Source organism: Stegostoma tigrinum, chromosome 7 (genome assembly GCF_030684315.1).
Source record: "Stegostoma tigrinum isolate sSteTig4 chromosome 7, sSteTig4.hap1, whole genome shotgun sequence".
NCBI lineage: Eukaryota > Metazoa > Chordata > Chondrichthyes > Orectolobiformes > Stegostomatidae > Stegostoma > Stegostoma tigrinum.
Genome location: NC_081360.1, coordinates 93,388,889 through 93,401,461, shown reverse-complemented (window position 1 = coordinate 93,401,461; position 12,573 = coordinate 93,388,889). Strand labels below are relative to the sequence as shown.

At 41.9% G+C, this 12,573-nt stretch overlaps 1 protein-coding gene across 3 annotated transcripts in view; it reads right to left on the bottom strand.

The window, feature by feature from the left end:
- LOC125453929 (contactin-associated protein-like 5) overlaps positions 1 to 12,573 on the bottom strand; it is a 1,220,935-nt gene that overhangs the window by 660,344 nt on the left and 548,018 nt on the right. For all 3 annotated transcript variants that reach the window (XM_048534087.2, XM_048534089.2, XM_048534090.2), the window contains 2 exons: positions 1,644 to 1,847; positions 77 to 261 (listed from right to left, as the gene is read on the bottom strand). In XM_048534087.2, the coding sequence (XP_048390044.1) occupies positions 77 to 261; positions 1,644 to 1,847 (389 nt within the window). The remainder of the gene's footprint in view (positions 1 to 76; positions 262 to 1,643; positions 1,848 to 12,573) is intronic.

Sequence of the window (12,573 nt, the reverse complement as noted above, 5' to 3'; positions counted from 1 at the left end):
TAAGAGAAACATATTAAGATGCATATGGGACTGATGTAAAAGCATTGCATCATGTATCATGATAAATTATTAGTACCTCGTAATCAATATCCAGATAATCAAACTCTCCTTTGGTTCGAAAGTGCTGTGTGTGCTTATCCACTGTGAAATTCACTTGCTTGTTGTAGCGTTCGATGGTAATGGAGTGCCAATGCTGATCATCTAGCAGACTCCCCAGTATCACTGAGGTGTGGCCATCAACAGATCGCAGTTTTGCATCACCTTGGGTGTAGCACACAAAACAAAGCAGAAAATCAAGAAGTCCAGCACTGAAAGATGATTCTTTTGCATGAAAGCTGAAAACAAAATGACCTAGCAATCTCAGATTGTGTCTTCGCCTAACCAGGTCAAAGACAATCATTTTATATTAACGCAGAAAATTTGTCAGAAGCTGAGGGGTGACCTGATAGAAATTTAAAAACAATGAGGGGCTTGGATACGGTGAACAGGGAAGGTCTTTTCCCCAGGGTAGCTGACTCCAAACCTAGAGGGTCTAGGCTTAAGGTGAAAGGGGAAAGATTTAAAAAGGACCTAGGGGCATTTTTTTCATGCAAAAGGAGGTGCATGTATGGAATGAGCTGCCAAAGGGTGTGGTGAATGCTGGTACATGTATACCATTTCAATGGCATCTGGGTGGGTACATGAATAGAAAGGATTTAGAGGGATTTCGGACAAATGCTGGCAAATGGGACTGTATTAATTTAGGATATCTAGGCAGCATGGACGAGTTGGATCGAAGGGTCTGTTTCCATGCTGCATATCTCTATGACGCTATGACTCTATTTATTGGACTATTAAAGAATTTATGTGATGCTCTGTGTGAAAGCTGTTTGCAAATTTCAACATTTGGTCTCCGCGTAATTCTATCCTTTTGGATATTTTCTTCGACATTCCCTCATGAGTTGTGATGTAGTACCATTTCCAGCCAGTTGGTTTCAGTTCTCATGAAGAAACTAACCATAAGATCATAAAAAATAGGCGCAGAAGTAGGAAATCCGGCACACTGAGTCTACTCAGCCATTCAATGAGATCCTGGCTTATCTGATAATCCTCAAATCCACTTTTCTGCTTTTTTCCACGTATACCTTGATTCCCAAACTGATGAAAACTAAAACAAAAAATGGCATCTCTCAGGTGTTGCAAAGTTATTAGAGTATGATTTTGTTGCAAAATCAGACATGCTGTTGACAAGCTGAGAAAATGGACTTCTAGCTAACTCACCATATTTGCCAAACCTTTTAATGGCAAAAGTCATGAATCCATACATTCTTTGCATGCCTTTCAAGCCCAGACTATCTTGTAGGATCAACAGGATTTTTAACTTTACATAGCTAATAATATGTTTGAAGGTGGAAAGCATATTCAACTATTCCCTAGTTGAAGTGAATTAACATTTTCATCTATTTGCAGCACGTGGAAATATTAGCACTTGAGGACTAGAAATTGTACTGAAGTTTATTAGAAATGTTAAAGGACTCTCAAGGAGAATTCTTACTTCTTTCCTGATGGAGAGGAGTCATGGGGGAGCCTGTTCTTGGGTTCAGATTACACCTCAAAATATTCTGGTTCTTCAAACTCTTGAACTAACTGAGCAAAACTCATACCTAGATTGATCTGCAGTGAGAGTTTGCCCTTCTTCAGTTCCAGTGTGATGTAATCTCCCCTCTGTCCCTCTCCATGCAGAACCACTCCATCACTTTGTAAGGTTTTGAACTTCAGGGAGATCATGTCCTTCACAGTGCTCATACTCTTTTGGTTGAATCTGTAGAGCAATGAGCTTCTGCCATCAAAATCAGCCATGTCTGACTCTGCAAAACACAGAAGCACACAAGATAATGATTTCCACAGAATGTATCTCTCTTCCACCAACTACCTTCTCTCCAACCCTTGAACACTCCACCCTTCCACAGTTACATGTCATGGAGGAACTGCTAAAGCTTGATGAGGAACTGGGAACTGAATTCCAGTAATTCCACTGTGGTTCCTTATCTGTACATTGCATCATCAGGGATTTGACAGTTGGGGATATAGGATGAAGTGACGGAGGAGGATTCTGGGAATATGACATTGAGGTAGAGCATCTACTATGATTACACTGACTAGCAGAGCAGGTTAAAAGGACTGAATGGCTTACTACTGTTCTGAGTTTCTAAGTTGCTTCTAATAGCAGCAGGAGGATTGGTATCCAAAGGATAAATTGAAAGAAACAAATATGAAATGTGTAGACTGATATATAACATAAATAGCATATCATATCGATCTGCAGTTTACTGCTTGAAAGATGGTGTTGGCAAATTCAACACTCACTTTCAAAAAGTAATCAGATAAATACTTGATGGGGGATATTTAACAAGCTGATGAGGCATAGAAAGGAAAATGAGACTAACCAGTCAGGTTTTTCAAAGGCCTGAGATGAGGAATAGCCCCTGAATTTCTCTGTGATTCTTAATGGAGGCTTTGTGTTAAAATATGACAGAAAATAAAATTTTGCAGATGTTATAGTGAATGTTCTGGGGAGTTGGTTTGAAACCCCACCACAGCAGATAGAGAATCTCAATAAAAACCTGGAATTAAAAGCTAGTCGAATTGTAATTAATTCCATAACAGCAATTTAGATTGGGGTGAATAATCAACATTCCAGTGGTATTAATTTGATACAGCAAAACATGTAACCACAGTAAAACCAGCTTTCAAAAATATGTTGGTGCTTGTCTCAGATGGATAGTATGGGGATTAGAGATAACAAGATGTAGAGCTGGATGAACACAGCAGGTCAAGCAGCATCACAGGAGCAGGAAAGCTGACATTTCAGGCCTAGATCCTTCTGATTAAATGAGTCACTTTTATTAGTTCATGGCATTGGACTAGCATTTACTGCTCAACTCTAATAACTTTAGAATGGAGTGGGTTTCTCAGCTATTTCAGAGGAAAGATAACACAATATTGCTGTAAGTCTGGAGTTACCTGTAGGCCAGGCCAGATATGCATAGAAGATTTCCTTCCGTAAACAACACCAATGAAACAGATAAACATTTATGCCAACTTTTTTTTTCTATTCATTTGTGGAACATGGATGTCTCTGGCTGGGCCAGTATTTCTTTATCGATGGCAATGTGAAACTCAAAGGGAGGCTAGTCAGTAACATGGAATATTAGAAGCGTGAATAATAATAGGACTATGAGAACATATGCCATATTTCTGCAGGGCTGATTTTGAAGCTGTTAATGGGTTGTGCTGGACAGTGGATGAAAATCATCTCAAGAATCCTTGCTAAATATAGAAAGGTTCTTCTTGCTCAGAAGCCTATCTGGCGCAGATTTCATGGAAGGATCAGAGAAAAAGTACACCTGAAGGCTGCAGTCTTACAGCTGTAATCAGCACAACACAACTGTTGTTAATGAAGGCACTGTCATCAGTTAATATTATTTATCAAGCTGTAAGTGACATGATTAGGATGAATGAGATGAAGCCGAGTACAGTGAACCATCATCCATCCAAAATATCAAATGGCACAAGCGGTTTAAGACCAAATGAGACAACCATACACTTAGACCACAAAACTTAATTTAAACGCAGTTTAATCATGCCAATCACATTTCATAGGAGCGGTTTCAAATTAAGTTCATGCTCAGAATGGGGAGGTTCAGGAAATACATTCCAGAGCCTGGGTCTGGGACAATAAGCCACAGCATTCAATGGTGAAATGAAAAAAAAACTGAGGTTATGTCAGGGTCCAGAATGTGGGGAGCGCAGAGGTCTGTCAGTAGATCGAAGGGTCTAGAAGAAGACATGGGGAGAGGGCAGGTGGGGTTCCAAAACAAGGAAGAAAATTTGAAAATTGTGTACCAGGGAACACAGTGGATTAAGCAAGGACTGATATAAAATGGCTGAACAAACTTCTTAAAAAGACAGTAAGGCAAAAGACAGAAAATTACAGGCCGACTAGCTTATTCTCAGTCATGAGTAAGATTTTGGAGTCCATGTGAAGGATGAAATTGCTGAATATTTAGAAGTGTATGGTAAAGTAGGGCAAGGTCAGCATGGTTTTGTCAAGGGGAGGTCATGCCTGACAAATCTGCTCAAATTCTTTGAGAAAGTAATGAGTAGGGTAGACCAAGGAGACCAATGGATGTTATTTATCTGGACTTCAAGACAAAGTGCAACACAGGAGGCTGCCGAGTAAGATAAGGGCCCATGGTGTTAGAGGCACTAGCATGGATGGAAGATTGGCTGCCTGGCAGAAAGGAGAGAGTAGGGTTAAAGGGGTCTTTCTTAGGAGGGCAGCCAGTGACAAGTGGTGTTTTGCAAGGGTCAGTACTGGGACCACAGCTTTTCACTTTGTACATTAATGATCTAGTTGAAGGAACTGTGGGAATTCTGGCTAAGTTTGCAGATGATACAGAGACAGGTGGAGGGGCATGTAGTATTGAGGAGGTGGGAGGCTGCAGAAGCACTTGGACAGGTTGGGAGAGTGGGTAAAGAAGTGGCAGATGGAGTACAACAGAGGAAAGTGTGAGGTCATGCACTTTGGTAAGAAGAATAAAAGCATGAACTATTTTTCTAAATGGGGAGAAAATTCAGAAGTTTGAAGTGCAAAGAGACTTGGGAGTTCTAGTCCAGGATTCTGTCAAGGTAAACTTGCCGGTTGAGGCAGTAATCAGGAAGGCAAATGCAATGTTGGCATTTATTTTGAGAGTACTTGAATATAAAAGCAGGGATGTACTCCTGAGGCTTTATAAGGCTCTGGTCAGGCGACATTTGGAGTATTGTGTGCAGCTTTGGTCCCCATGTCTCAGGAAGGATGTATTGGCCCTGGAGCGGGTTTAGAGGAGATTAATGAGACTGGTCCCAGGAATGGAAAGCTTAATGTATGAGGAAGGTTTGAGGACTCTGGGACTATACTCATTCGAGTTTAGAAGAATGATGGGGGATCTAATTGAAACTTGCAGAATATTGAATGGCCTGGACAGAGTGGATGTTGGGAAAATGCTTCCATTGGTAGGAGAGTTTAGGACCTGACAGAACAGAGTAAAGGGAAGACCTTTTTAGAACGGAGATAAGGAGAAACTATTGCAGCCAGAGAGTGGTGAATCTACGGAATTCACTGCCACAGAAGGCTGTGGAGGTCAGGCCACTGAGTACATTTAATACTGACATAGATAGGTTCCTGATTATCAAGGGGATCGAGGGTTATGGGGAGAAAGCAGGAAAATGGGGTTGAGGAACATGATTGAATGGCAGAGCAGACTCAGTGGGCCAAATGGCCTAATTTCTGCTCCTATGACTTATGGTCTTCTGGTTCCAAGCAATGATAGGGAAAAAGTGGTTTGGGTCATTTCAAATTACAAAGGGTGCAAAATGGGAGCACGGTCAGGAGCACCAGCAACGTGGGAACGTCAGAAGATTGAAATCTATTGTTTCATGGCTTTAGGATCATGCAGCAATCTTGCAATAACAGCACATTGCAGGGCTGAGTTTGTTCGAGAGATAGAGAGATTTCAGAGAATACTCCTTCAACAGTGTGACAATAGGTTTAGGGTACGGTATATTTCAGATTACTTGTAAAATTGTATTTTGTATGAATATGCAATAAACAGAGCTCTACAGAAGCCTACACCTGAAGATCTTGCCTTCTCATTGACCAAGCTATCTTGAACCTAGATGGAGGCACATACCACCTGACCGAAGAGATACAGACACTGGTACTAATGCACAATTTAAAACCGACGTGGCGGCAAGATGGACTGTGCTCCTGGGTTACAATTAGTCTGGTATTCAACCATGTGCCAAGGCATGTCAGCAATAATGGATATTCACCCTTCGAATTTTCCCTGTCTAATTTAACTCTGTCCCACTGGAACCTTGGATTAAAAACCCATGACTCATAGACATTGACAATACCACATTTTGAACTGAAATTGCATTAGAAAAACAAACCAGCAAGAATCACAGCATCACTAAATTTTACAGAGCAGAAGGAAGCCATTCGGCCTGTTGTGGCTGTACCAGCTCCCAGAAGAGATGCCTAGTGTGTCCCAATTGCCAGCCTTATCTCCATAGCTCTCTGACTTCATCACTTTCAAATATGCATCCAGCTCTCTTTTGAAACCTCCTATGGAATCTGCCTCTACTACTCTCCAAGGCAGCACATTCCAAGTGCGAACAACTCTCTGAGAAAATCAGTTTCTCCTTTTCTCACTTATAAGTGTCCGGCTGACAATCTTCAAATTGTGGCACCGAGTCACTGACGTATTTACTAGTCAAAACAGAATGTTCTTCTTTTCCCTGTCAAAATTGTTCATAATGTTGAACACCTCAGTAAGGTCACCCTTTAATCTTCACTGCTCCTAGGAGAATAAGCCCAGTCTCTCAAATTTTTCTTTGTATCTAAAATTCTGGTATCATTCCTGGTCCCTTTGAAATCCCTTTGAAATTTGAAATAGGGCTATCACATCCTTTCTTAAATAAGGTGTCCAAAGAGTTTTTATTTTTGCCAAGAGTAAATTTAAGTGGTTTGTTTCATGTAGCCATGATTTACCTATGAAAATGCCCAACTCTAAAATTCACGTTAGGTTTCTTTAGCCTTGTCATGAACATTAATGAAGGTGTTATGAAAGGTTTGGAGCATTTTTAGAAAAGACAGAAAATGTTTTAAATGTTATACAGCACAATACATTATGATAGCTCTAGGTTGGAACTGGCCAGAAAAATCAGACACTATTTCAATTCTATCATAACCAAAGCTAATATCCATATAACCAGTTATCTCAAATTTAAGTGGAATAATATGGATAAAATGAACTGGAGGGTGAAGCAGCAGATGCATTGTTGTGTCTTCGAAGTAAATTGCTTTACACATGCAACCCATAGCAATATGTACATGATACAGTAAAATCAGAGGAGAAGATGTGCACTTGAAACAGGTTAAATCCAAATCTAATCAGTGAAACAAAGGAGACAATGACTGAGCTGTTAATGTATGGAGGAAGTTCTTAGGAAGCTGATGTGAAGCATTAAGCACTGATTCATTCAAATACACAATAAATAAGACTCTTCCAGAAAATAATATTACAGGATATGGTATGTAAGTGATTTACGTAAAAACATATGAATTAGGAGGAGTACACTACTCATTCCATTGCTTCCAACATTTAATAAGACCCTGGCTGATCCAGTTGTGGCCTCAACTCCACATTCCCACCTTCTTCTGATAACTGCCAACTCCCCTGTTATTGAAGATTGTGTATGCACTGCCTCAAAAGTTTTCAATGCCTCCTACTCTGCTGCTCCTAAAGCTATCTTTTTTTTGTCACCAGCAAATTTAGCAAGAAATCCTTTGACCCTTTATTCAAATCAACACAAAAGAACTGAAGAAGAACTGAATCCAAAAAGGTGGGTTATACTTCAGTTACATAGGGCATTGCAGAGATCACATGCACAATTGATTTACTTACTTAAGTAAGGTTGTTGGAAACAGCTTGGAATTTTTTTTTAACACACTTGCAGGATGTGAGTAAAACCAAAATGTAGACTGACATCTGGAATTGGAAGGGGTCATCTCATGAGGACAGATTGAGCTATGTTTGTATCCAATGGAGTTTAGAACAGGAAAAGAAATTGATTTTGTTTGAAACATGTAGGATCCTGTGGAATCTTGAAACGGTAGACATGGAGAAGATGTTTCTACTCCAGGAGGATCTCAAGAGATTCTTCTGTCCATTCCAATATATTATCCCCGCAGTCATGAGCTTTTGATTTTTCTGTTTATCAGTGCAGGCTTGGAGGGCCGACAAGCCTGTTCCTGTACTGTAATTTTCTTTGCTCTTTTTCTTTGAATCACTGGGGATTTCCTTGCCTAGGATTATTGTAGACTGGTTGATGTAGATTGTCAAGATTTGTCATCAACTCTACATTATTGTACCATGTAGAATCACAGAATCCCTACTGTGTGAAAGAAGACCATTTAGCCTATCGGGTCTACACCACCTTTCGAAAAAAAATTTCACCCAGATCTATCCCAAGCCTGTAACCCTACATTTCCCATGGCTAACCAACCTAGCCTGTACATCTTTGGATTGTGGGAGAAAACCGGAGCACCCGGAGGAAACCTACGCAGACATGGGAAACTCCTTGCTCAGTCGCTCAAAGGTGAAATTGGACATGGGTGTTTTGTGCTGTGCACAAAGTGTAACCACTAAAATTCAAGAAGGCAAGCGAGTTGGAGTTTGGTCAATTGAACTGAGCAATTCTATTTTTACTCTCTTGCAGTAACAATAACAGCAAGCTATTGTTGTGTTATTGCATAGCCTCCTGACGAGAGCGGCCATGGCCAGCCAGTTCTGTGATGTTAAGAACATGTAATGTTTTGCTATCAAGGTGGCCCTGCTGCCTTAACATGGACTCTGAGTTTAATACAGTTTAATCTGCTGCGTGTAGATTTACTGCTTCAGCAGGGCCATGGTGGAGCAAACAGTAGGGCTATAGAATATACAGATCTGTTGCATGGATCAGCCTGGGTGAGGGGCCCTCCAGGCCAGTCTGGTTAGAACGTGCTGCATCATCCTGGTGTGTTGTGCTCGGCACAACTGGAGCACGCAGTGAGGCTGAGGAAGCTGGGGAATGGGAACAGGCTTCCATGGAAATGCACAAGAACACTGGGGAAGACAAAGCTGACATTGTCCATCAGAAAGCATGGTTCCACGAGATGAGAGCTGAGTGCAACAGAACCATCACGCAATGTGAATAAATCATTAGTCAGAATGCCAGCATTTTGTTTGCATTGTGAGGGTGAACGTCAGCCAGTGTTCATTTTGTTTTCATTTCTGTTTTGAAAAATAAAAGCTTATGTTCAGAACTGTCCAATTGTTTGCCTGTCTGTGATGTTCTCCAAATTGACAATGACAAGATGCAGATCAATCGTAGGCATTGAGGACAGAGTAGTGCTGACTTCGAGCCAGCAGTCAGATGGGAAATATAGCTACAGAGAGATACAGTATTGGATGGTGGTGAAACAGTGACAAGGGTGAGGGAAAATGGAGTTACTTGTGTGAGGGAGTGTCAACATGTGGGCATCAAGGCTTTGAGGTTGTTGGGCTATGGTACTGTCATTGAGGAACTATGCCTGATCACCAATGCTGATTTCAGTGCACAAGAACGGTGTGTATCCAAGGGAGGCTGAGTTTTCGACAGCTATCCGTGGAGTAGAGGTATTTTGGGAATGGTGCACAGTACACTGAGACTGTAATCAGACCTGAGGTACACCACAGCAGCGTGGAAGATTGTTAATGAGCAAGTGTGGTAAGTTGTGATGAGAAAACTCACTTTGTCTCAAGGGAAAAATAACTGCCAAAAATTCAATGTGACTAGCACTTGCCATAAGAATGTCAGACTCAGCCCTACGTGTACTATAGCAATTTAAATGAATTGTGTTGCTAATAAACTTCAAGATATCTGTCTCAACAAGAACCTAGTCTTTGTGGCATATTGTGCAACATTCAGGCCCTATCATACTATTAGCAGTGCTTGAACAAATAAATTATGCTAATTATGTCAAAGGCAGACAAAAAAAGGAAAAGGAGGTGGAGCAGCACTGCTGGTTAAAAAGGAAGCTAATGTAATACTGAGTGAGCAGATTATCACTGGTGAAGTGCAATTTGTATACACAGAGCCCAGAAATTGATGCAATGGAGAGGCAATGGCCTAGTTTACTATCACTGGACTATTAATCCAGAGACAAAGACAACATTCTGGGGACCCGGTTTCGAAACCCGTCAGATGGTGGAATTTGAATTCAATAAATACCTGGAATTAAGAGTGTAATGACGACTGTGAATCCATTGTTGATTGTTGGAAAAACCCATCCGGTTCTGTAATATTGTTTCGAGAAGGAAACTGATATCCTTACTTGCTCTGGCCTACACGTGACTCCAGACCCACAGCAATATGGTTGACTCTTAACTGCGATCTGGGCAATCAGGGATGGGCAATAAATGCTGCCTAGCCAGCGATGCCCTCATCCCGTGAATGAAAAAAGGAAACACCAAGGGGCAGAAAACAATAGCGGGGGTTGTATAACCAGCCCCAACACTGCAGTGGTAATGTTAGGGAAGGCATTAAACAGGAAATTGGAGAAGCAAGCAATAAAGGCACAGCTGTAATTTTGAGTGACTTTAATCTGTGTTCAGACTGAGCAACTCAAATCAGTATCAATGCCACAGTGGAGAAATTCCTAGAGTGTGGATGGGATGATTTTGTGGGTCAAATTTGTTGAAGGATGAAACTACGAACTGGCTAGATGAGATTGGGTTAAAATAGTATCAGAGATAATGGGAACTGCAGATGCTGGAGATTCCAAGATAATAAGATGTGAGGCTGGATGAACACAGCAGGCCAAGCAGCATCTCAGGAGCACAAAAGCTGCCGTTTCGGGCCTAGACCCTCTCTGATGAAGGGTCTAGGCCCGAAACGTCAGCTTTTGTGCTCCTGAGATGCTGCTTGGCCTGCTGTGTTCATCCAGCCTCACATCTTATTATCTTAGATGAGATTGGGTGTTGTGTAATAAGACATGAATAATTGGCAATCTATTGGCAATCGATAGTCTGGTTTTGGGATGCAGTGGGGGAAGGGGAGATTTTGAAGCTTGTGAAATCCACATTGATACCATTGGGCGGCAGGGTTCCCAAGCGGAATATGAGTTGCTGTTCCTGCAACCTTCAGATGGCATCATTGTGGCACTGCAGGAGGCCCAGGATGGACATGTCATCTGAGGAATGGGAGGGGGAGTTGAAATGGTTCGCAACTGAGAGGTGCAGTTGTTTACTGCAAACCATGGACGTCCAGTCCCTATATACCTGCATTCCTCATGCAGATGGCCTAAAGGACCTCCGCTTCTTCCTGTACCGCAGGCCCGACCAATCCCCCTCCACCGACACCTTCATCCGCCTAGCCGAACTCGTCCTCACCCTCAACAACTCCTCCTTCAATTCCTCCCACTTCCTACAGACAAAAGGGGTGGCCATGGGTACCCACATGGGCCCAAGCTATGCCTGCCTCTTTGTAGGTTACGTGGAACAATCCCTCTTCCGTACCTACACAGGGCCCAAACCCCACCTCTTCCTCTGTTACATTGATGACTGTATTGGCACCGCCTCGTGCTCTCAAGAGGAGCTTGAACAGTTCATCCACTTCAGCAACACCTTCCACGCCAACCTCAAGTTTACCTGACATCTGGCACGCTCACCTTCATTGGTCAGTGCATTGAGTATAGGAGCTGGGATATCATGTTGCGGCTCCACAGGGGACATTGGTTAGACCACTTCTGGAAAACTGCATTCTGTTTTGGTCTCCCTGCTGCAGGAAGGGTGATGTTAAACTTGAAAGGTCTCAGAATATATTGACAAGGATATTGCTGGGATTGGAGTGTTTGAGCTGTGTAGGCTGGGGCTCATTTCCCTCGAGCCTCAGAGACTGAGGGGTGACCTTGTACAAGTTTATAAAATCATGAAGGGCGTAGATAGGGTGAATGGTCAAAGTCTTTTTCCTTGGATAGGAGAGTCCAACACGTGAGAACACACAGGTTTAAGGTGAGATAGAATAATTTAAAAGGGACAGAAGGGGCAACTTATTCACACAGAGTGCTGTGCGTGTATGGAACAAGCTGCCAGAGGAAGTAGTGGCGGTAATTACAACATGTAAAAGGCGTCTGGATGAGTTCAAGAAGTGGCAGGGTTTAAAGGGGTATGGCCCAAATGCTAATAAATGAGACGAGATCAGTTTCAGATATCTGGTCAGCATGGACGAGCTGGACCAATTGGTCTGTTTCTGTGCCGTATGACTCTATGATTCTACATTTGATGCAGTTGAGAAGAATTAGGGGTGGGTCTCATAGAAACCCATTAAATTCTAATAGGACTAGACAGGGTAGACACAGGAACAATATTCCTGATGACCAGGGAATCCAGAACCAGTAGCTCAAAGTCAGGATACAGGGTAGGCATTTAGTAAATAATTGAGGAAGAAATTTCTTTATCCAGAGAATAGTGAGCCTGGGACGCCCTGTCTCAGAAAGCATTTGAAGCAAAAACATTGAATGTTTTCAAGGGCAATAGATATAGTTCTTCAGCCTAAATGGATCAAAGGAGAGAAAGAAAGAAGAAGGTACTGAGTGGACAATCAGCCATGATCATACTGAATGGTGGAGCAGGCTCAAAGGACCAAATTTTCTCTGTTTCTGTTTTTCTAATTATCTTATTTCCATGCTATCAACTCCATTCTCTCACTATGTATCCTATTGTGCATTATTGGCTATTGTCTGATGCTGAACTGGCCTGTTCAAATCTTGGCACCCAATGTGATCCAGAGCTGAGCTTCTGACCCTATATCAATTTCTACCTCAGAACATCTAGTTCTACCCCTGTAACAATGTCCATCTTCACCCCTCCATTAAGTCATCTGCAGCAAGATCTTTTATTTGTATCCTTTGATATTTTTAGACTGATTATTCCAATGTTATCCTGACTGGCCTCCCAACTTCTA